Source organism: Lineus longissimus, chromosome 6 (assembly GCF_910592395.1).
Source record: "Lineus longissimus chromosome 6, tnLinLong1.2, whole genome shotgun sequence".
NCBI classification, from domain to species: domain Eukaryota; kingdom Metazoa; phylum Nemertea; class Pilidiophora; order Heteronemertea; family Lineidae; genus Lineus; species Lineus longissimus.
In genome coordinates this window covers 13,440,795-13,467,161 of record NC_088313.1, presented here as the reverse complement: position 1 = coordinate 13,467,161, position 26,367 = coordinate 13,440,795, and the positions used below count along the sequence as shown (strand labels likewise).

Below are 26,367 nucleotides of genomic sequence, written 5' to 3'. Positions count from 1 at the left end.
TTTTACAAACAGCTATATTCAACCAATTCCTCCAGTACAGATCATGGAACTGGCTCAAAACCTTTAGAGGAAACCAGTCGAATCCCATTATTGGAATTCGGTCATTCGTTCTACAGTTTCAAGGCACGAATGTATTTCTTTCATTTCTGCAAATATGATGAAGTCTCTGTGAGAGTGAAGGAAAAATGTGGTAGCTTGTTGGTTTTAGTTGAAAAATGTGGAAACATGTTGGTTGTAGTACATCAGGATATCAGATTGTCTGATATCTGAGTGTTCTACACCATAACTCTATTTTCTATTATTCTAAGCGAATTGCAGTGTTGTGATAGCCAAATTCTCCTCAACTGTATATCATGTCTGAAGGCCTGAGGAATTTGTATCTTGCCTTGATCTCCCACCTGTAGCTGTGTTTATCTTCCCCACACTCTGCTGGTTCATAGCAGCATACCTATCTTTGCCGGGGTTATTTAAGGTTGTGTGAACCCTTCCGGCTTGTACGTTCCTCCATCTTTTTGTCTTCTGTCAGGTGAGTAATAGACTACATCATGGCACAAAAAACAAGTTTTGACCAAGATTTTGGCTGAAGAATTTCATTAAGTGTCATTTCCCTCCCTCCCAAGAGAGCCTTTGCCTCCCCCCTCCCAAAAAGCTAGCCATAGCCATATCATCATAAGGTTAAGAAACGATTCCCCAAAGACCTGCTTTGGGCAGATGCAGTTTAACATCTTGAATAACTTGTGTCCCCACCAACAACATCAGGTTATTTTGCGAGAAGTTATGTGACATGTATGCCAAATAGCAATGTAAAAAGATAGACTATCATTGAGAAGTACTTAAACTGTCACTGTGTTTAATTCGTCATGATGAAATCTCCTAATAAAATTGTCACCCACCGAGGAAGAGTGACACTGTGGCCAGCAGTTCTAATAATCAACAGTGTAAACATTGGAAGAAACAGTATCATGGTTATAAGATAATACGACATTGCCAGCCTCACATTTCTGCTTGAAAACTTCTCTCTTTGTGTCTTTCGATCGTTTGTTGTGCCCAATTACAACTCCTGCCTCGATTTCATAATGAACCTTACAAGTATCCAAAAGACTATACATGTATGCTGGACCCACTGCCCCTTGATAAATCACATCTCCAAACAGTCTAATCTTCCTGTTAACTCCTAATTCAGGCTTGGAAATTTTCAATAAATCCAATCGGCCCAGAAAATTTGATCCAGGACTTAATTATTTGTTGGATAGGGCTGAATAGCTGATCGATAAGTGAGTATTTGTGACACAAGAAATTAGGTTGGGCGAATTCTTGGAGTATTTTCCCAGGTCTCGTTTGATGGGGTGAGCGGTTTGGTTGGCGTGATTAGATTGGTGATGGATATTGGTATCGGATCCTAGAGATTGATTTTTAGTTCATATTTGCTGGCCATTGATTTGTCTGATACTGTTGTGTGTGGGTGGAACAGAAATTGCTAACAGCCCAATTTTTCGCCGATAAATATTTTTCCATTGAAAAAACTGAAAGAAATTTGGTAATCTGAAGTCACGGAGTGGGGCATTAGCCTAAAGTAAACATGAAGTCATTCGAGTCGGAATTTTCTGGCTGCTAATTCGAGACCAATTCCAAATTGTTTTCTTGAGTTAATTTCCTGGGCCTACCTGCAGACTTGGTAAACAAATTGTTGTCATTTATCACACCGTTCCAGACAATATCAACCCCTGCTTGTTATCTTACTCATACACGCTTCTGATCATAACTGGCCTTCAAAAAACTTGATAGGGCCCTTACATCTAGGACAGGTCCAGGTTGTGACTGGAACCTACGTCACAATAAACCTCGGCTTTCTTTGTCTCCCGTTACACTCCAGGGAACTATAATGCATGAATGTATGCAATGTTTTACAAAACCACTCATACAAAATGACATGGGCCGACATTTGCTACAACCATCTAGTTTATTTTTTCATTTATTCGTTTGTGAAAATTTCATTCTCCTATATCTTCTGAGATAAATCGAGGCAGCAATCGTGTTTGTAAAAATGTACTGAGGAACTTTTTTATGGTGAAGTCCCATTACGATGAAAACTGGCGTCCGTCACAAAATGACAGTCACCACCTGGGATGACTCATTATTGGACTGACCATAAAAGTATTCATAAAAATAAAACTTCCAAAAAGTTACAGATTCTGGTTTCATAATCACTGAGTCACCCAGTGAAGTGTGGACATTAAAAAAACAAAAAACTAACTGAGACTAACTTATTAACGTGTCAATCGAAGAACTGTCAGAAATATTGAAAAAATTGACGATTTGGCTAAAAGGTTTGATAAAAAGTCTTTGATTTACGAGCAACAAATGTATCATGATGGATATATTTTTTGGTATCTTCTCCTCGGCAACTACAGGTATTGGTATCCTCTGATCAATATCTTATACTAGAAGAAGATAGTAGTTTACCTGTTGATGATAAACTGTTCTCTCCACTGTTCCTTCTACACTCTCTGTGTGTATCCTGTTGGAGTGTTCCGGGGCACAAGAACAGACCAGTGGTACACCCATCTCCCGAGCTACACTGGTCGTCCCCCGCACTATGTCACTTTGAAGCCGGTCCAAGGAACATTGAATCCTTTCCTTCAGGTGGCTAAATGCCCTAACACACATATGCCTCACCATAAATCCGCTCAGAATTGTTCAAATGGAACGCTATGCCAATACCACTGTCGAGGCCTTTAGGTCAACCCGAATTAGCGGTTTAGCTATGGTGCATGTACATGTGGAGAGCTATTTTCGTTCAGGTATTGGTTGGCTCAGCTGGTGGGCTTACCATTTGTAAACATGGGCCTCGGTGATTCGTTAAAGCACAGGAGTTGGGGAATTCATGAATGAAAGTGGAACCGTTGGAATGATTGCTACCAATTCTGCTGTTGAATATTAGCGGTTAAGTGGGTAATATCAGACGTTGTTCAAATAAAGGAAAGGTTCTCCAAACTTGAATGAATGAGAAGTTCATAACCCAATAACATTTTCAAGTACATGTTGAGTGGGCTCCTTGACATTATGGTCTTGGGCTTCTTGACGTGATACATATTTTTTATACAATATATCGTCAATTGAAATTCATGAAAATAATTGCCTTCAACTTTTCCTGACCACTAATTCTTCGGGTGTGAAGAGGCCATGGGTAAAACCTAGCCCTGGCTCCACCCCTCAGCAAGTCTATAGGGGGATGTGCTTTTATCATGTTTATAAGTTTTATAAAATGACCCCCCCCCCCCCATCTAGGGGATTGCCATCTTAATTTTGAGCCCTTTTCTCATAATTTGTCATAAATAACCCTTTCAACACCAGCTTTCGCCATAGTTTCATTGTTTATGAAGTTTTTTACGGAAACGAAAATATGATATCAATTTAACATTTCGACTGGGTTCACAGAGAAAAGGAACAATTTGTGAGTGTCCTTGCCGAAGACACCATAAATGTTGACATTGGAAACAACATCTAAAGGTACACTAGTCAACGCGCCAACCAGCCCAGACAAATTATCAGTAATATCACTGTAAAGTCTGTCCTGGAATGGCTGTTTTCCCATCAAGCCAATCAGTAGGTGGCAGGAAGGGCATGATCTGACTTCAAATGTGGCGCAAAGGTCTGTCTGTGGTAGATGGTTTCAGAATTCCTGTGGGATTTTCTTTGATATCAATTGGACACCGGCAAAACTACAACCGCCGCTTAAGTGGTGCTGACTGTCACTTGATATTGCATTTTTGTGGCTGAGAAATATTAACATGAATTTTGTTTTGACGTCATTTGACGCATTCCCTCAGCCGTAGTGACTATCAGTGCCACCTATTTGGAAGCCAATACTCTCTTGGGCTGATGTTTACAGGTTATACTGGTTATCCGTTTGATGTTCCCATGGCCAATATGGAAGAGAGACCTACCATTTGTCAGAACCTAATGAGAAAAAGAAGTGGTTGCTTGAGTTTAGACATTGGAGGGAGAAGCATTATCTCTACACAGACTTTTAAAGCCTAAAAATGACATTTGACTTGCCAGCAGATGAGGTCTTTAGTAGGCATTGATCCACCAGACGTGCACCAGACAACCCCCCCCCCCCCCCCATGAAAAATCTTTGAAATTGACCATGAAACTTTGGAACAGACCAGCAATTTTGGTGAGAACTTTAGTGCCCGTCCTTTCTTTTTCCATTTCCTGGATCCGCCCCTATTTTGTGAACATTTACAGAACCCTCCTGTCTCAGTCTGATGAGAAAACACTAAAACCATACTCTCACTCATAAAAATACAATCTTCAAAATATAAGCTGAACAAGTCGAGTACAATCCTGTCTGATGTAACAATCGATCTGAAAACAAGCCAAGGCAAATCTCAGAGAGCTGAAAGTACTTGTTTGAACGATCTGAGTTAGTATAATCGTCAGTTACCCAATATTTGCCCATCAGGACACTCCTTCTTGGCTCTGATGACCCTTCATTCTTGGTGTGTTACCCAACATATTGATAATCAATTCAGTTTCCAAGGATTCCCACTGCCTACTGCCCACCGATTTCTACCACTCGGCTGTAATCATGTCAGCAGTGGGTTTATTTATTTCTCCAGTTGTTGATTCGCACAAAACATTGATTGTCGTAGGATGGAATATGGAACAAGATATCAGGTTTTTATACTGGCATTCAGATTCATACATGCTTTCCAAATTATAAGTTTGAACTGTAGGTCCAGGCTTGCAAGGGAGGCTTAAGAGATGAGTCATGTTAGTGTAGAGGCTCGCGTGTCTGATTAGCGGTCAAAAGGTCCCTGGTCCGATCCCCACCGTCGGCACGAGACTCTGGGCAGGCCTCTTTGCCTTACATGCCTAACTCCACCCAGGTCTTTAAATGGGTACCAGTTAGAAATGCTCAGGTTGTAGCACTGATTCAGCAGCTCATTTGATTTCTACTGGAAGGCTTCAACTCAGATTTGGGATAAAATGTAAAGTGCTTTGAGAATTTTGTACATTATAAATCCCTAAAAAAGAAAAACTTGCATTTATTTCAATCTCCGAACAGGATATCTCCATCGCCCATCGCCCGAAAAGAGCAGATTGCACAGTATAGCGGTCAGAATTCTGTCACTCTCGACTTGGTTAGTTTCTCTTGTGTCCCGAAATTTCCCCACCCCACCAAGGTAAACACTGCTCCCCAACACTCTACTTGCTGGTTGTTTCAAATGGAATGATTTTTTAGTATAAGGTTCTGACTTGATGGTACCTTTAGTTACATCACAGCAAGAATTAATGAAGATAAGTCTTTATTAATTCTTGATCGCGGGGATGTGCGTTGGAATGCTGATACACGCTCCCATGCATCTCAGCTTCAATACATGCCTTACGTTAAATGTTTGGCTTACAATAAGCCTCCAATTCGTTCGGTTGCTTGACATGTTGGATTGTATCCTTGGGATCTCTGCTGGATGTCATTTTAATGAGTTTTGAAGATAGAATTTAAAACATTTGATGGAAGTTGTATAATTGATGATGAATTACACCAGGCTCCCATGGAGACAAGTAGATACTGGTACTGCTACCAGTCTCTGACATATATGATGGATGGAAAGTCTGTATCATTTTTGTTTATGATGGATGGAAAGTCCGTATCATTTTTGTACTAATGTTGCTTGATTAGATTACTGACAATTAACAGCTAATTTATGAGGCTGTTTAGCTGTATCGCTCATGGGACCACTATAAATTAACATGGTGTAACTGTTAATGCTAGTTGTGGCCAAAACGAACGATTGTCAACAAAAAACAGCAAAGAACCATGAAGGATATTTTGTATCCAAGGATTTCTTTATGTCTTTTGCGATGAATTTTCTTATACAAAGAGAAAGAGGAGTAGATGACCCTCAATTAAACTCCCTAAATTAAGCATTTATGCAGTTGTTGTTGTTGCAACTATTCAAGACAAGATGATGCATCTATGTGGTGATCCTTGCCATGTAGTTTGATTTTAGCAAATCAGTGATGTGCACGTAATGTCAGATGGCATCACCACGTCATTGGAACATCAGGCTACAAAACAATTTGTTGGGAATAATATCATGACGTAAATTGTGATGATATTTTGCATGACATGGCAATGAGTTGAAAAATGATCCTGGTGATTTGCATGATTTAGAAAATGAGCTATTTCTAATTGATTTTCAGTGCACTAAAGCGGAAAATCAACTGACAATTAATTTGTAATGATGGTATCTGTTTAATGTTGCATTCAGAAACACCATGGTAGTATTTCATTGCTGTTTGCCATTTTAATTTTACCCCGATCTACCACAGGCTGAATATGTTTTTTGAAATGTTAGCTGCGTGCATCTTATCAGATGATGCTGCCTACAAAACAATTTATTTTCGCATCAATTTGGTGTCCATTATTTTGAAACTACTTCTATGGCAATGAACTGAAAATAAGTTTCAAATGCCTGCATGATTGGACAACATTGGGAACTTTCATTGGCTGAAATTGCAGCTGTACCTTCTTTTCATTGCATTGAGGCATTTATTTAATATCATTAGCAATGTCAGAAGATCTGTACAATTAATCGATCAAAATGAGTGACAGTTGGAAGCTTCTATTGATGGCTTAATACAAGATTGACAGAGTTAGCATTTCATATAAAAGATAGACATACTGTGCCTTGTGATCAAGGCTAAGTCAGAGGGCATCAAAGCCATCTTTTATGACAGCAAGGTAATAGCCTCTTGTCAAGTTGAAAATGTGAGGACAAGAAGGCAATGCTGAAGGGCACTATTACTTGTGGCATTGCCTTCGTTGCCTCGGCTGAGCTAGAGGCCTGGCCTCCTGTACCGTTCTGAAGATGTAATGGATTTGCTTGGCATAACTACTGTACAACCAGACTGAGCCTCATCATCCCAAAGAACACACAAAAGGAGAAGATAATGTTGGTGTTCTTCTTCAAGCTCACCTCCGTAAGTCTAATATTTACTCTTGGTCACCAACTTGAAGTCTGCAGGACGCCGTCTTGATTTATTTCTATAAGATGACAGCGTTTGGCTACATTTGCCTACAAAGCTGGATTTAGTGATGCCAGGGGACACCTAAATTCACGGAAACTTGACGGGATAGATGCTTACGTCAATAACTCCTATGGAAACTTAGCAATCTACTTATTTATTGATGGAATATTATTCATCTGAAGTTGCAAAGGGGTTGGAGTATTTGAGCACTCTAAGTGTGCTTTGTTGGATTATTTGCTGAGATAATTTGATCATACGTATTGCTTTCTTCAAAGTCATCTACCCAAGTTTTTTCTATTGCACAAGTTGCAGTCTTAAGTTCTAAAAAAGACAGTTGGACTCAACATATCTTTTGGTTGCAGAAATCGATGGGGAGACTGCCTTGCCTATAGCTGAGCTGTAAATATTTTATGTGAACAGGGTTACTTTCTAAAAGATATCAATGGCAGGTTTCCTGATTGAACTGCCGGTCCCCTCTGCCAGGCTCGTTGGTCATAACAGCCAGCTTAAGAGTATTTTAGGACTCTATAGATGTGCGTTGTTGGATATTTTGATATAATGTACTGATCGTACATGTACATTATTGCTCTCTGCAAAGTCATCAACCCAACTTTTTCTCTATTTATTCATTTCAGATAAGAAGCAGTTTGAAAGAGCACCTTTTGGTTGCAGAAGTTGAAGAAGGAACTGCCTGCCTTTAGCAGAGCTATTAATATTTAATGTGAACCAGATTACTTTCTGACAGATATGAATGGCAGGTTCCGTGATGGAACAAAATTCAGCCCCCTTTCCCAGTCTCCTTGGTTATTTCAGCCAGCTTCTGGAGTCTGGTTTCACTGGTTGTATGGAAGGTTTGAATATTTGATGAGGATGAGATTCGATCGTGTAATGGATCCTTTAGGTTGTCAGTTGCTTTACCATTTTCCAGCTACATAAGATATCTGCCTGTTCCACTGACATGAAGCATGATTTTCAAGGTTCATCTACAGTTTTCAACTGGAGACCAAGTCCCTGACCTGAAGACATCGGTGTCAACATCAACTTGCCTGCTTATAAATGAAACCACATGGACTAGTGATGTATACATTGCATATGGTGGCCGTCTCTCCCAGTCTGGCTAGCATATATCACAGCCAAAAAAAGGTCATCAACTGACAAAGTATCAAAGTGCCATTGTCCAATGGATTTACAGTTGATTGAGATCAAACTGTGTCATCTCCAATTGGGGATTGTAGTAATTCAACACTGCTCATCTTCAGTCCTTTCAACCAGAGTATCTTCTTTGCGATGCGTATAAATGTCTGCCGAAGCTCTAGTCATCATCACCCACAACCAGTTATGAGCTGCTTGTATAACAAAAGGTCTGATGAAGGATGCCAGTGTCGATTGCAGCTGACTATCACTTGGCTTACATCAAACAGGCAATAAGAGGAGACTGCTGATGTGATGAAAAGGAACTGTGTTTTCAGAATTAAGACAAGATGAATGGGCTGCAATGCTGCCGAAAAGGAACCAAATCAGATCATTTATGACTTACAGGTGTGTTCGACTTATTGTGGCCATCATTTCTACCACCCACCATGGATTATTAATTCCTGGTATAGCAAACGGTCAGATGGAGTATTGCTATGTCACCCACAGCTGACTACTACTTTATCTGAATAGCTTACATCAGATGAGTAATGAGAGGATCAAGTTTGGGTATGAGCGACCTTGGAAGTCCCTACGAAGTAATGTAAATTGCGATGATAGACACCAGCCGCGCATGGTCGGAAAGAAATGCTTGATGCGATCTTCCTAAAGACTTCCAAATGTAACAATCCAATCATATAAAGGATAAGTGAAATTGACATGGCTGTTACTGTCACAGACAGTGGTGGCCAATAGTGATCCGGTTCATATGGCGTCTTAATGAAATCAAATTGAGCACACTTCAGTCTGAAGTCTTTCTAAATTGCCTGAGATTGAATTTATGGTCCACTTTGAGGATGGTGAAGGACTTCCCTATATTTTGTAATCTCTGAAGTGGGCCTGGCTGGATATTGAATTTTCAATGGATTTTTTTTTTTTGGTACATGCATTATGCATTATCTGCATCATTCAGGGGCTTCTCAATATCCTTCCTAATATTTCTGCAATCAGCGTCCATGTTAGCTCAGCTCAGATGCAACTATTCCCTATACCACCAGTCCTGTACTTATGTCCATGGGAAATCTGCGAGTAAGCTACTCATTTGCTTCCAGAGTGGCTACTAATGTCTTTGGGATTGACCACTTCCTCTAGAAATCCATTACCATTACATCTACATCCTTGTATTTGCCCATGTTTTCAATAAGTGGAAAAGTATAAGACTGCAGGGTACTCTACATGTAGTTGCCAATTTTTCATTCTCCATGTTCTATGGTTATCATCACGGCATATTCAGGGTCTATCAGTTTGTTGGCAGCCACATTTAGAGTTCTACAAATGTCTCAATATTTTTTTGGAGCCTCTCTCAAAGGGACCTAAAAAAATGTTGGCGTATAAGTTCCAAGACCCTCGGTGTATCATCACAATTTGAAAACAATGTGGCCTTGATAATTTAGCAGTTTAAAGTATATTTTGCCTGTGTAGTGCTTTGAAATTTCTGACTAGACCTCTGATGTGTTTGGCCTCTATCAAATACAGTCTCTTGTTGCTCATACCACCAGAATCTTTGTGCAGACCAAAGCCCTTAATTTTATTGCATCATGACGCCACAAATATCACTGCCGTCAATAGAAATGACAATTTGTCAGACACATTCAGCGTCGCCTTTCCCTACTTTGCGCATGGTGAATGATAGAATCCACAGCTGAGCTTGGTCGAATGATGAACGGGCTAATAACAGGTTCCCATACGTGCTGTTTGGCTGATTGGTCTAGATTTCTGTTACTGTTAGTCTGTATCCTGTTTCCTCATGGTAGAGGTTATTCGAAAGAGGTGCGGCAGGGAGAATTTACACCATTCGCTTAGATCTGGTTTCATAGAATAGAAAATGTGTTTGAAATTGAAAAATTGCTGACCTGACATCAAGGCCATCCAAATGACGAGGTCTCATATTTTTGGGTCATCCAAATCACCAAGTCTCATATCAAGGTCATCCAAGCTACCAAAACTCATATCAAGGTCATCCAAGCTACCAAAACTCATATCAAGGTCATCCAAATTTTACATTATCATATCAAGGTCATCCAAATCACCAGGTCTTATATCAAGGTCATCCAAGTTACCAAAACTCATATCAAGGTCATCCATATTCCAAAATCTCACATCAAGGTCATTCATATTCCCAAATCTCATATCTAGGTCATTCAAGTTACCAAATCTGATAAAAGGTCATCAAAATTTCCAAATCTCATATCAAGGTCATCAGAATTCCCAAATGTCATCATCCAATCTACCAAAACTCATGTATAAGACATCAAAGTCTGATATTGAGGTCATCAAAATCCTCAGCATGTATCAAGACCATGTAAAGGACATCAACGTCTGATATTGAGGTCATACAAAACCTCAGCATGTATCAAGACCATAAGTCTGACCAAGATTGGGCTCTTGACATAGAACACACACACACCTTCCATCCAGCCTAAGAACTAGGCTAAATAGACAAATGAGATGACAGCAAAAGGGATGGTGACCATGATCAAAGAATAAGCGATAAGAAAGCCATGATGTAATCAAGTGCCACAACTCTAGATCAAGACAAACCAATATGCCGCAAGTCAACATAATATGGGACTAATTTCATTGTTGTTGGTGTTTGAGCAAGGGTGGGCTTGATTGGCTTGCGTGATGAATGTCAGGATACGAGAAGTCGAGGAATACTGCTGGTGGAGGAGGTAGAGTCTTGTGTCCTTGTGCCAGACCTCCAGATTTTTGTTCTGTTCCTCTTACAAAGGCAGAGCATTTAAAGTTTTCGAGTGTGCTCTTGAGGTATTGATCTCACTTGCTTTGTCGAGAAGCACAATACATAGAGGCAATTTACAACGGGTCCCCAAGGAGGATCTGACTTTCTCGAAGCCCATCTGAATGTCACATCATATACTTGGGATAAAGTTTCAAGTTTGGGTTTATAGCCTGATGTCAACTGCGGTAGATATGTCATTGATTTTCTCACTAAACCCCGGTCTGTCCTGAAACTTTTCAGTAGAACTCGGATGAGCAGCTCATTCAGCGCTACAAGCTGAGCATTCCTGACCTGTAGCCGAAGGCAAGTTAGACAACGAGACCTGCCTAAAGTCTCATGCCCACCGTAGAGTTTGAATCAGGGACCTCTCGATTGCCAGCTGAGAGTCTGAGCCACTAGTCCACAGTGGCTCCTGGGGCAAAGATGTTTTCTGCAAAATCTAGAGGGCTTTACAAAGATGATCTTTACTGCCCAAGAATGGCTTGGAATTGCGTATTGTCTATTTTTAGCTCAGCTGACAAAGTCAGCGGAGCTAGTCAAATAGCTATTCGATTGGTGTCCGTCCTTCCACCCATCCTGCCATCCTTCCATCCATCCATCCATCTGTAGGCAAAGTTGGGCATTTTGTAATCATACAACCGAGGCACTTCAAATCTAGTCTTGCTTATAAACACCGCAGAAAATGTTGCTTACGGAAAAAAATTTGGGCGATTCGACTCAAATTCAGCTCCCCAGGGGGCAAAATGCGTAAATGAAAAAACAATTTTTTGACGCTCTATTCCAGCAGATAAAAGCTCGAAATAAAGTTGAAAAGGTCTTCATGATACAGAAGTTTTGATATAAAATAGATTAGTGTGGATTTATATCACCAGTTGGCGGTAGTGAGCAAAACTGTTGTTTGACCCCGGATGACCCCGCTTTAAATTTCCCGCCGGTTACCTGGAGTACTATCATCAAGAAAATGGCGGTGACCTTTTTATTTCTACCGGAGCGATGATTTTGTAAGTGACAAATTTTCTTTTTTAAGCCTTTACGGAAACGTATTTTGGTACGAAACTTCACACGTTTATAGAAAAGATCAACGAGAATGTGTTCAAATGCCCTCATAACGATGAGTTCAACAGAATTTGGTCAAAACAACCTTCGAATGGAGTCAACTTTCTTTGCGAAATTGAAGCGACGACATCATTATTTATCGTAATTTATGCAGATCTGAGTCCAGCTGATGGGCGATGTTTTGATTTGTGTTCAAACTATTGGAAACTTCGGAAATTAGTTCTATTAGTTCTACTATTCCGTAGGAGTATATTATAGCCATTGATGTTGACAGCTAAAAGCACGAAAACTTTGTTCAGGTTTCTCGTCCAATCACGTGACCTCTCCAACACTCGATAATGCACTCTTTTCGTCCACGTTTTAGGCCAATCTTCGGCCTGAACATGAAATCTAATAAGCGCAGTACTTAAAGCAGATGTTTCTCTCGCCTTGAAAACATTCCTGGGTAAAATCCATTGAGATTAGCCGAGTTAATCCACTTTTTCCGTGCCTAAAATCTCTGCCGCTGAATTCTATAAATAGAAACTATTAACATCGCGGCAGTGTGGTTCCCATTGTGCGCCCTCCCACTTCACACCATGTCAGGAACTTTTACGGAGAGAGAGGGCGTGCGGTAAGAAGAATGGCCAAAATGACGTCACGTTTTCCTGGCAATGCCTCTTGCCAGACCAGTCAAGCATTGGGAAAGCATCTTTAATTCAGACAACGTTAGAACTCGAAAAACGAATATGTTAATTTGCAAAATTAAAAGCAGATTTCACCACTAACCAGCCAAATCGGAATACGACGGCACAAAATGTTCTCGCTTTCCTCCTGCTAAAAAACCTTGTTCCCGCACTCCTATTTTAATTTATCCCAAGGAATATGATATGATCTGTTTTCACTTTTTTGTAATTAAATGGTATTCATATAATGAGATCAATAGTAGTGTCCGTGTCAGATCCCATCATGGAGGTATAAATAATTATTTATACCTCCATGATCCCATCGTTCAACTAGTCTTCTCTCCCCAGGTGCCTCACACGGACCTTCACGTACTCAAGACCAACTCTTACAATATCGCCCTCAAAACAACCCTGGAGTCATGAATTCACAGGTGCTCCTGTGAAATCTCAGTTCTAGTTTATTTATCAAACTTTATCGAGGGTTACCCGGTTATCGAATCGAATGGATGTGTCGATCGTCGGGGCGGATTGATATGTGGTTAGGTTGTGCGTCCAAGGCGATTACTAATAGGTCATTCAGTTAGTTTGAGAAAGATCATGATCATGAAGATGCGTGTTGTGTTATCATAACTGGAAAATAAGTTGAAGTTATTATTAGTACTACGATTCTTACATGAGTAAAAAGTAGACGTTTTAAGCAACACAATAATGTTACTCCCATTTTTAGCTCAGCTGACAAAGTCAGCGGAGCTAGTCAAATAGCTATTCGATTGGTGTCCATCCTTCCATCCAGCCATGTTGGGCATTTTGTAACCATAGAACTGCGGCACTTCAAATATGGTTTTGTATGTTAACAGCGCAGGAAAGGATGCTTACAGAAAAGAAAATGTGCGATTCGACTCACATTCAGCTCCCCAGGTGGCAAAATGCGTAATTGAATAAACCATTTTTTGCCGCTCTATTCTTGCAGATAAAAGCTTGAAATAAACTTGAAGAGGTCTTCATGATATAGAAGTTTTCATATAAAATAGATTAGTGTCGATTTATATCACCAGTTGGCGGTAGTGAGCAAAACTGTTGTTTGACCCCGGATGACCCCGCTTTAAATTTCCCGCCGAGATTACCTGGAGAACTATCATCAAGAAAATGGCGGCGACCTTTTTATTTCTACCGGAGCGATGATTTGCAAGTGACAAATTTTCTTATTTAAGCCTTTACGGAAATGTATTTTGGTACGAAACTTCACACGTTTATAGAAAAGATCAACGAGAATGTGTTCAAATGCCCTCATAACGATGAGTTCAACGAAATTTGGTCAAAACAACCTTCGAATGGAGTCAACTTTCTTTGCGAAATTGAAGCGACGACCTCATTATTTATCGTAATTTATGCAGATCTGAGTCCAGCTGATGGGTGATGTTCTGATTTGTGTTCAAACTATTGGAAACTTCGGAAATTAGTTCTATTAATTCTACTATTCTGCAGGAGTATATTATAGCCATTGACAGCTAAAAGCACGAAAACTTTGTTGTTGATCGTCGGGGCGGATTGATATGTGGTTGTGCGTCCAAGGCGATTAGGTCGTTCAGTTAGTTTGAGAAAGATCATGATCATAAAGATGCGTGTTGTGTTATCATAACCGGAAAATAAGTTGAAGTTATTATTAGTACTACGATTCTTACATGAGTAAAAAGTAGACGTTTTAAGCAACACAATAATGTTACTCCCGTAAAAAAACTGTCAATTCTCCTTACCACAGAAGCCAAGCCATCGCTGTTATAGTGTTAAGTTATGCAGGGGCTTAATCAATTACCTGCACTCCCTGTGGGGTGAATAACATTACCTTTTGAACAGCTGGCTGTAGGGGGATGATTGGAACAGCCGGTATACCTGCTGACCTGCTGAACCCAGCTTAATGTTATTTTCAATCCACGATTGCAGGTCACCTGATTTTCTAGATTTCGCGGGAAATGAAATTGTAAACAAACGCATGTGTGCCTTGCATGTGTGCAGTTCAAATGTAAACAAAAATGTATTTTTGGTACTTTTGGTTGCTGGACTTGGGTTTTCCCGCAGTTAGGAGCTGGGGTCAAATTGGTGGTCAATTGTTTATGGGTGCTGTTTTAGTCAGAGGTAGCCCTTGATTATGAAATGAAGGGATTTTCAAATTAAGGTGACCATGGTCTTTTTATGTGCTCACCACAGCTTTCATTTTCAATACTTGATGGATATGAAGAGGCGTGCGGAACCTGACATGGCCTTACCAAGGAGCTCCTCACGGTGCTGAACTTCTAGCTTGTCTGTGGACTAAGTGCCTTTTTGACCGAGACATTGCTACATGTAGGAGGAGCACGCATTTTAAATTTATAGTAGTGATAGTACAGTTGGTTCGAGCCATTTGGATGCCGACATGTGAAGGCCTAGCTGGGTTCTCCTTCTTCTCCGTATAAAAAGGGGCATATTGCTGACTAAGGAACAAGGCATATTGACATTGCCTCATCATCTCTATCGGACCAATTGATATACTTTTATATGCACGCATACATCACGCCATTTCAGGGTCTGAGTCTGTGGACAATTGGTTTGATTAATTTGTCTCTTCGATATTGCTCCTTTATTGCATTAGATTTTCATCGCAATTCAATCTATTCAAGATGTAGCCAATTTAAACCTGTCTGCGCCAAGGATAGATCGACTCACTAGGGATACGCAGTAGAGCACAATGTCATGAAAAATGACCCTTTGTATTGTAAATTCCAACCACCTGCAGGACAGGTCAATTTCTCTCAATAAAATTAATTTTGTTGACTCCTGTAACCTTACCTTATTAAAAAAAAGACAGTGGTGTTAGTCCCAAACTGGTCATTTCTATTTATTTTGACCTCTGTTAAATCAGGATACCTCTCAATTACAGACAGAATTTGTATCCTTGTGCTGTACAACCCAGCCTGGACATACCGCAGTTGTCCATGGAGAAGTCTCATCCTCTCTGACACTTCTTTTCTGTAAAGCTACCGATACAACATACTGAACTAGGGATATATTCCGTTGCCTCCTGTAATATTTGCATACCATGGCTGATTAGTTTAATCATATTTCATCCAGCTGGCAGCTCTGCATTGGAAATTTTAGTGGTATAACGTGTTCTCTTGACCTTCAAACAGTAGTAAAAAGCCGATATTTACTACTTTACACCCTCAGTCCTATGTTATTAGGTCATCCAGCTGAGCGCCAGGCCCTTGGGCCTCTTGTTGTTTTTAGCTCACCTCTTGGCAGAGGTGAGCTTATCCCATACCGTGGCGTCCGTCGTCCGTCGTCGTCGTCGTCGTCGTCGTCGTCGTCGTCGTCGTGTTATGTAATGACACCTGGGAGACCAAGTTTCGGTCCGATTCGTTTCATGGTTTGGCCACCAGGGGGCCAAACGTTAAAAGTGAAAATATGCAATATCTCCCTTAATAGTAGTCGGGAAATTTTGAAAAAAATATGGTAGGTACTTCTAGCAAAGGTGCATCATATATCCTCCGGGTTTTTGATTTGACCTCCTTTTCAAGGTCACAGAGGTCAAATGGTGTAAATTGGCCGTTAGGATGTAACGATGGCACGTTTCTAAACTGCAATGACTATTGATACCAAATTTGGTACACATTTATCCCTTAGTCAGGTGATCTCAGGGACCGAAGTTTGGTCCAATATGATTCACCACTTGACCACCAGGGGGCAAAATCCAAAAACCTTAAAAATGTGATTTTTCCTTAACTTCTTGCCCGATTGCCACCAATTTGATATCATGGGTACATCTAACCACCATACAGTATATGTCACACAGGTTTTTAATTTGACCTTCTTGTCAAGGTCACAGAGGTCAAATGGCGTAAATTCGCCGTCAGGCCGTAACTATGGCACGTTTCTTAACTGCAATGACTATTGATCACAAATTAAGTACACATGTACCCCTTGGTCAGGTGATCTCAGGTACCGAAGTTTGGTGCGATCTGATTTGCCGTTTGGCCTCCAGGGAGGGGGCCAAATCCTAAATTCTTCAAAATGCCATTATTCCTAGTAATGACTTGCCCGATTGGCACCAATTTTATATCATAGGTACATCTAATTCTAACAACCATTCAATGTGTCACCCGGGTCTTCTTTGATTTGACCTACTTTTCAAGGTCACAGAGGTCGAATGTACTGTAAATTGGCCATTTTGGGGAAATTGTTATTGCTTGGACCTACATCAAACCTAACACTACATGACACAAGACCATGCTCTTTATCCATCTTTCCTCCACATGAGGTGAGCACAATGGCCCTGGCCATTTCATTGTTTTTTGTCAAGAAGCCAGAGGCACAAATGAAAGCTTTGTGGCTCATTTTCTCTTCTCCCTTACTAAAATGAGCCCAATACTATTGGAAAATAGTTATAATCCTACCGGTAAATATGAGATAACTAATGTCCCTTTCAGCTTTTACGGCTTATTTTCTGAGAGACTTATAAGTTGTAAAGGACCCTTGATAATGCTATTCATTAGGGATAACAAGCTAAGCCATGTTGATGGTAAAGAAAATCCATGAGCTGGTAAGTAAGAAGTTGTGGGTGAAATAAGTACTCCCTTAGAACTGAATGACAGAGGATCGATTCTAGTGTGGTGTCCGAAACAGATAACATGATCTCGCTAGGGGGCCACAAAACTGACCAAAGGGGTACCTACGGAGACAATTTCAGATAATTGAATACGAGCTTGAAGTGTAGTCATATTTTATTAGCTGGCCTTATCGGTGCTGTGCAGATAGCGACCAACAATGAAATATTAATGAGGTTGTTTGTAATTTATATTACTTGTTCGCCTAACCTCGCCTAGCCTCCATTTGGCGAGATAATTTGATAATATCGCTAAGTAATTACGACGATATATATTTGAGGAGTGGATGGGGAAGATTCAATAAAGTTGATCTCAGTCAAAATTTGTAACCTTGGCAATGATGTGATAAATTGCAGTTGTGCCCTTGCTAGGACGAATCCAAGGTCGTGATGAATCTTTAAAAACTTGATTCATTTCCCTATACTTCTCATGAAAGGGGAAAAAAATTTGTCTCTCCCAAGTTTATGGAAAGTGTGCTGTTGCCTCTGCCAGCCAGCAGATGCAACTACAGGAAACCTCAGGAAATCAAGGGCAGAGAATCACAGCTGGTTGGGAATACATGACTCGTCAAGATAGCTTACTATTCAATATCATAATGCATGAGGCTGATGCTCTGTCAGAACCTCTACCTGTGGTTCTCAAGGAGTGAGCATCAGGCTTGGGATTCAGAAGTTGTCCTAAAATAGAGAGGTGTTGTGGACCAAAAGCAGTGTTCTTGATAGAGAGGGTGGATTTCCAAGGTGCCCTTTCAACAGGGTTCTGCTTTAGTAGTCGCAGTGTTGCAAGATTCATTAAATGGAAATGGTTCAACAGATCTTCAAATATCTTACATTGCTTCTTCCTGTCATAGCTGAAAGTAAGTGGGTCTAGCAAAATCAAAAATGCCGTCTTGACTCAAATGATTTTGTCCCGCATACATCATGCTTCATTAGAACTAAACAACAGCTATGCGAAGCCTTAGGAATCAAGATTATATATCAAAATGCATGTTCAATGCTCACCATGGCGTATACAACATCTCCAGTTACGAAAAGCAATGATGCCTTCAGCTATCAATTAGCTTTCTTGATTGCTAGCTATTAAGACTTCCTTTGAGGCTCTGTGCAGTCTATCATTAGTGACTCTTTGCGAGTTCTTTTTACAGAACATGCAGCAGCAATTTCACTGTTGTTTTTTATGGTTTGTCAATGCAATTAACCCTGTTGGGGGTCTGATAGATGGCAATCACCGATCATAACCACTACCCCACCACCACTTACAAAGGTGCTTTAAAACCTATACAGGGGTTCTTGGTTTTCTCGAGACTCCTTATACTTAGCGGTCAATGGAATCAGAAAGTTGGTTGTTGGTCATCTTCCCCCCCCCTGGCCATCATGAAGCAAATTTGATTTTAGAAAGCATACCTGTATTGAGCTTAACATTTGCACTTGGTCCTCCATACTTTCAGTCTGAGCAGCTTTGTCAGATGTCAACCTCATGCTTCCGTATCCACCTGTATCGTGTTCCTGGTGACCAGGTTTATTCTTTGCTAATTTTTCGGCAAAGAGCGACTGTTTTATCTTGTCACCGAGGGCAGAAAAGAACGGAAAACAGCAGATGATAGCAAGGCCACTCTCAAGATCTTGATAAGGTTCTTCCTGATCCTGGTGCACGCCCTCTTTCATGGTCGAGTCCTTGAAATACACACTTGAAATATTCTGTTGAAATTGAGATGCTGGATAAGTTCTTACTGTCCATAAGCTTATTACGACATCGTAATCCATTAAAAATTATCTAGCATCAATTTCCCAGGAGCATTGAGATTCCAAGTCAGAATCCATTTTGACCATGTTTACAATTTGTCAATGTCAGCGTAGCAGTATATACAGTGACTCCCTGTTAACAATCGAACTATGTCATAAATACTATGCCAGAAACAGGTTTTATTGGTATTCCTTTTGCTTTTGAGTTTTCATAGAGCAGATGTCACTTCCCTAATTGTCCCTGAACTATCTAAAATGTGAGGCTGGCTGTCACTCATTCATTCAGTAATATTAAGATTTGTTACAACTAATACATGTGTTGCCACAAACCCTGAATGATCTGCAAGGTATGCACACACTGTCTTTCATAAGGTAAGGTGGCACAATTAAAGGCCTGGTAAAATTACAGCTTCTCTGTGCATTGATGTGTACAACCAGATATTTTGTACACTGAAGTGTCAATAATTGTACTGGGGCTATAATTGCATCACTTTACCTTTATACAGCATATCAGTACGTTCAGTACCGTATAGTAGTATTAGATGACAAATCGGTCACAATGATTCTCAAAATACTAAAAACGTACTTGAGATGTAATGCATAGGAAATGTAAAATCGTATAGAATGGTTTTGTATCCTAGGGAACTTCACACTTGCATATTTTATGCATCTGCTCATAAAACAGCTAGGCCAGACTAAATACAGCTGTGCTATATAATGTCTGCCATCGCAGTAAACCCACACTACATTTTGTAATTCATGATTTAATTGTGATGTAATTGATGACCCGGTTTATACATATATAACTAGTTGTTATTCGATATTATCATAAATTACCATTTTGATTGGGGGAACTGATCAGGACGTAACTATGTGTAAATCTAAATATTGTTAAGCCCTCTGCTGTGAATCAGCGATGTTTCAGCAATGTTAAAATATTGTCCCGAATGTCAAAACCTTTTAGAGATCCTAGTAGATATCAAGAGTTCCATGACAAGACACGATAGGTGCTGTATCCAACAATTGGGAGTAACTATGCCATGGCATTGCCCACATGATGTCTGATCTGTAAACTATTGAAATTGCAGAGCATTCAGAAGACAGTTGAAGATGACAAGCTTTCGTTTACCAGATTGGAGTTGGTGTTTTCAAGAGGTGGGGATGTACCAATGATTTCTGAATATCAGTTGGGGCTTGGTTGTTCTTAGTCACTATTAAACGCTGGCATTAACTTGAATTTTTTTCCTTCAGTGAAGCCCTCATTAGGCCTAACACCAAGTTAGGTTAATGCCAGAATGAGTGATGAAAAAAATTTTTTGAGCAACCGAGACCCAGTATTCTATTTTTAAGCTATTGCAGAAATACTTGGGCATACTTTAGTGTCTCCAGCCACTTCGTTCTTTCTAGCAATGGTCTTGGTGACCTCAGATCCCAACCATCGCAAAGTGGAAAATCTTGCTGGGCACCAGCGAGAACTTCTGGCTTGCATGTTCTCGACCAAGTAGGTCTCGGTTTGTGTATTGATCACTTGTGCTTTGTCACAATGATGGATGGCCCCTCAGAATTCCCCCGTTGTCTGTTCGCGATAATCGATCCATCATCTGATCATAGAACTCAATACTTGTCTGACATCAGGATATTGGAGCAGACAGAAGTTGGCCAAACAGGTTACAAAGTTGCCATGCAATTTCTTTTTGAAGTTTTGAGAGGAACCAGCATAATTTTATTGGCTGTCTCTTGCCATCCATGACCTTTGTGACATAATATTGCGTACAACATTAGATTTCAAATTGGAGTGACGCATTATGCATTGGCGACATGTAAAGCATGTGCCGTTTTCTAGTTGGAAACACTTTACAAGATCTTGGCAAAAAATGGGCTTCGATATAAATCATGGCTCTCAGACACACTGCTCCGCCAGTTGCATTAAATTTTGATACACGGTTTAAAACTGAAGATAGAAAATATGTAATGTATTAGAAAAAAACACTCTTCCAATCAGCCAGTGTGCATGGTTAGAGCAGCTAGTCAATGTTCCTAATAGCGAAACTCATGTGTGGCACTCTGATCTGCACATGTGGATGAATCATAGGGGCCTCAGGACCATTGACTGCCAACTTTTTACTTTTAAGGGAAGAAGCATTGACACTTGCTGGACGTCGGCAACAACTTCTTGAATAGTCCTCTTGTCCCTGGATCAGTGACACCTCAATGTGTCTGCGTATTGACCACTCGTGTCATGTCACCATGATCGATCACCTCTCTGAATTCCTCTGTTGTCTCGTGTCTTCTTGATGTGATCACCAATCCATCATCGTATCATACGGCTCAGTGCTAGTTTGACTTAAAGGATATTGGCGGTAACCATAAGTGGTTAAGCAGGTAACAATGCTACATTATTCAACCGGAAAAATGTTGCTGATTTCTCAAAGAATGTTGCTTTATATCCGATACTTTCCTGCATTTAGCTTCATGCATGTCATGAGCACACTATCATGTGTTGCTTCAGAGTCTATATCTGAATTTCAGGACTCACTTCATATTAAATTTCAGTACTCATTTGTTGTAAAGCGATTCCTGATATTGATGTGAAAATGAAATAAAGAGTCCCTTCTTGCTCCTCATGAGTTTGGATAGGAATGATACTATTCATTGATATGCTAAGGTCCTCTCAAAGCAGACAAATGATGAAGAGGTTTTCCAAATTGGGAACGTTCTGAAGAAGAATGAAATGGAGTCTTGGATCTCAGAGATGATAGAACTGCATGGCACCAACATCACCCATCACCATTCGGCGATTCAAACGACCCATATGTTTTCCCAATCTATTACACTCCTGTTCACTGCTAGTGAAAAGAGATCTAATTCAGTGACTATTTATTCAGCTCTTCATAGAAAAATAATCAATTTTCTCTGAGGAATCTAATTTCTTGTTCGCCTGGAGACATAAATTGACAACAAGTCAAGCTTAAAATCGATGCTGATGCTTTAAGCGTATTTTGATGAAGACATAATCCGACAGACTGTAAGAATTATCAGGAAGATGTATTTTCTTTGAGGCTGTATGTAGCATAAAACATGCTGACTGTGGTTGTTGCACTTTTATAGGAAGTCTATAGCAGCAGCCTGGTAGGTGAGATGAAGTTACAAAAAGGAAGACCGTAAGAAGCCAAAATCAACCCCTGATTTCCTCAGGCTGCTGCATATGCTGAATGACTGGGAACTACCCCGACTAGTCTACATGTTGGATGGATAAAAAAGAATGCATATTAAGCATTCTTTTGGATTGGAATTTACAGTCCCAGTTGTTCTCATTTCTTCACAATGTAGCGTATAGAATACATCATTGTACATGACTGTATTACATTGCGTTGTTGTTCACCCACGACCATTCCTCGGTAGAAAAACTTGTCTTGCGTATAAAAACCTTTGCTATTGACTGCGAATGCTACTGTATCATTGGAATCTAATTCAATCTCTAACTCTAATTTCTTCTCAATATTGGTCTCAAATAATCGCTGACATTCTCAGATATAATACTGAATGTTTCTATGCATTCTCGGATTTGAAATAAATCCCAGGCAAATGAATCTATTTAAACTTTGTTAGCATTAAATTTGAATCACTTCTCCACTTGAAATATATTATTACTTTTATTCCATTGAAATTTAAATCTCAGTAAATGCTAATTGACTTTCTTTCCTGTGTATTTCTTGTTATAATTTCTGATCTGGTGTCAGGATTTCAAGTACTACGGGGTTTCGAGTTTTGCTTGAAATGCCATTACAAAATATCCGTTGGATATAAAAGTGGAATCTTATACTGGGGATTTTTTTCCTTTTGTCATCAGATGTACGAATATTTTTTATGCTGGATCGCTCATCTGACACGATCTTGAGATCTTAAAAGAATACAAATTGCTTCAACCTGCAATTTAAAATCCCATACAACCATGATCACTCATTTGCGACCTACATGTTGACGATCAAACCCAGCAATCACTGGTTTAAACCGCAGACAAAAGATCCTTTTGTCACACATTGCACCAATTAGAATCGCAGGTGGCTGCAATTTAAATCACTTCTTTGCACTGCGCTGATGAAAAGCTCGCGCACAGATGATGACTCATTTGATCTCATAATCTTGGCTTGTGTGTCTTATGAGACATCAGATGCGATTAGCGACATGGCATCCTTAGTTGCCATTTTGCGGCTTGATCCTGAGACCAGCTGTAAGATGGAAACTGCACATACAACTCTCACAATAAGAGAAATAACATTAGGTCAGATCCAATCATGCGGTCATTGTGCCTTGTATGTCACATTGCAGGATCCATCATGTCAGCCGATGTCATTTCGTTCCTTACATCGTGATACAAATAGATGGATATCGATTTGGTTTAGTGAAGAATAAAACATTGCCCATTGAAGGCATTGACAGTTCCTATTGCACATGGGAATCACAAAGCATGAATTATTATGATAGATACCTTTGATCAAGAATTGATCAAGTATATAGAATAGTCTTTACTAACTCTTGCTTTGATGAATCTAAATCAGGCAATCTTTCTGTATCATATCCTACATGTAGAATTGTCAATCGGTTTCTATTCATGCTCTGGTACAATGAAGTAGATTTTGTTCAGCTGTAAGATTAATGCATTATCAAAAGCATGACAGGTGGATTTGATTGAGATTTTTCAGGCCTTCCAATAATGATGGAGGCAACGACAGTTTGAACAGCAGATAAAGGCAAAAATCTAATGTAGTTGCCTCTAATGAAAAATGCATGATCTCGGCAATCATCAACATGTAAGATGACAGGTCTAAGGGCGGTGATCAGATGGCATTCTCTGCGTGCCGTGTCTGCAGAAACTATTCATTGCCTGATGTGTTATTTGCTTCATTTTCTTCCAGAATGACAACTCTGTCACATAGAAATTGCAAGTCAAACAGCAATTTGGCAAATGCCTGTGAAGCAAATATTAGCATATCGTCTAAGGAGATGAAACTTGTGGCTGCCATAAAACCAGGGCCCACAATCCCCATCCCACTTTCCAGACAATACTGTCTTATGCCTGAGAAGATAGCAAACTGAATGTCAACTCGGTCTGCCTGCCATAAAATCTGGATGTTCATTCCCCATCATACTTTCCAGACAATACCCTCTTATGCCTGACAAGATAGTGAACTGAATGGGAACTTGGTCTGCCTGCAATAAAATTTGGTTGCATATTTCCCCATCACACTCTCCAGACAATATCGCCTTCTGCCTGACAAGATATCAACCTATGGCAACTCACTCACACAGAATTGCTTATCAACTATTTGTTCTGATAGTGCCAGGCGCTCATGACAAATGTCAGCATGTGCACTTTCCTGTTTTCACCCACCAAAATGTCAAAGGTTCAGATTCTCTCCCACATGTCCTACTTTATTCAATGAAGAGATACTGGTATTTCCCTGTTGGTTGTCTGACACGCGTCCTCTTCATACCTGAATGCCAATTCTATCCCTGCTTCTTCAGCGTGATAACTCTGCACTTGTTGGTGTTGGTCTCCAGGGAATATTCGTCTTCCAAGGCAGGATGAGCGTTACAGTTAGGCACCAATTTGTTTTATTGGCCTAGGGACTCCATCTTTGGCCAGAGGTAGAGTCAATGCAAGCTACTCATGTTTCTTACTTGATGGGGTCTTTTGCTTGGCCTGGTATAGACACCAGATACATGGAACCTCATTCCCTTGTGCCTCATTCAACGGAGTTTACAGAGCAACAAATTTTAGTTCCTTGAAAGCCCAATCGTCTTAACCACTAGGCTGAGGATCCTTCCTGAATGGCAGTTCAACTCATGCCAGGTCTTGTTCAGTGCCTGCTTTTCACAGTCCTTCTCCAGGTTCTCTGTGGTCCTCCTGAACTCCTTTTTCCTGGTGGTGTCCAATGCAGAACTTTGAGGGGAGGTTGGGATTTCTCCATTCTCAAGACATGGCCCAACCAATTCGATCTTATTCGAGATCGTGTTGCCCCTTGTCATTGCCAAGGAGATGAAGATGCCCATCTTCTTGTCTCCTGCTCACCAGTTATCTTGTCTCACATATACTCGCAAGGCAGTGGCTAACAACAGACACCACTTTTCCCGTCTCTAGAATGCAATCATCATCCATGTCATCATTCTCCGTATGCCAATACAGTCCCGGCAAAATGGCACATCAGAAAGTCATGTGGAAGATAATGGTACGGTATGACAAAAGTCAGCCTCTCAGCCGAGTTGCAGTCAGATTACAGATGGCGACTCTAAAGTTCTCAATCAACACATCCTTTCATCAAGGCAATAATCAGTGACTGCATCTCTGGTAGATCGTTAGATAAAATCTATATAATTTAGCAGACTCATTTGAAACTAGTTGCAGAGTATTTGTCTGGCAAATGTAAACTTTGTCTTTGAGATTTTACACAGTCTGGTGGAAGTTTCAAGATGTGTCAAAGATAAAACAACGTCAGTCTTATGAAACATTTGATCCGCAATTAACCACTTAACTGTGGAATTTTTTTCCCGTTAACCCACCTCCAGTGGGGGATTAATTAGGCGAAAAATACCAATATTTGAGGAACAACGACAATCTGATTGGAATCAATATGGAACCTTTCAGACACAATGTGTGCGGGCACATTCATACAGATCATGTTACCTCATCCATTGGGGTTGCAAGTAGAATTGGAACCATTGTTTGCATTGGAACACTACCGATACTGTAAACCCGGAAATACTCGCTGCCATGTTATTTCGCGGTTTTGTAACATTGTGGCTTAGAGTTTTGACAACCCTGTAACAGTAAATTGAATTCACATCCATATATTTTTGTAACTATCTGAAAGCCCGAAAATCAAAGGCACATGAACATTTAAGTGTTTGCAGTACTTCTGTCTTTAAGAGTTCAGCCCAATGCCTAGGGATAGAGCAGTTTCAACATAAGTATTGCATTGATGCATTACTGTAATGCATCAAGACTGTGCTTTTTTCCTCCCAGGTTGGCATCTCTGCTTACAGAGCTGTTGCAAGCAGCTCCATCCCATTTTAGTGATAAAAACCCACAGTGCTCGATCAACTTACCTAAGCGAATCCGCAACATATTTTTTGCACGATTCTGTTAATTGACTGAATGCAATTTCCATTTCATCTTTCCTCCTCATGTCTGCCTCGAACAGATGTTCCTGACATGAAGGAGACCTGCACAGAATATCGGGTATGGCACCCACTTCTGGGGTCTTGCGAGCTGCTGTTACCAATCTGTAACAGTT

General features: G+C 40.2%; 2 protein-coding genes across 8 annotated transcripts in view; one reads left to right on the top strand and one right to left on the bottom strand.

Annotated features, from left to right (window-relative positions):
* Positions 1 to 26,367, top strand: part of LOC135488971 (nucleolar protein 14-like) — a 75,279-nt gene that overhangs the window by 7,347 nt on the left and 41,565 nt on the right. The gene's annotated exons all lie outside the window — the stretch shown is intronic.
* The window catches only part of LOC135488972 (nicotinamide/nicotinic acid mononucleotide adenylyltransferase 3-like), a 75,441-nt gene that overhangs the window by 21,223 nt on the left and 27,851 nt on the right, over positions 1 to 26,367 (bottom strand). The window contains exon 1 of one of the 5 annotated variants that reach the window (XM_064773997.1): positions 18,734 to 19,329. The exons of 3 other annotated variants lie outside the window; for them this stretch is intronic. In XM_064773997.1, the coding sequence (XP_064630067.1) occupies positions 18,734 to 19,093 (360 nt within the window). In that variant the 5' untranslated portion in view covers positions 19,094 to 19,329. Of the gene's footprint in view, positions 1 to 2,463; positions 2,734 to 18,733; positions 19,330 to 26,367 lie in introns of those variants that run through there. One more of the 5 variants, XM_064773998.1, reaches the window with a different exon arrangement.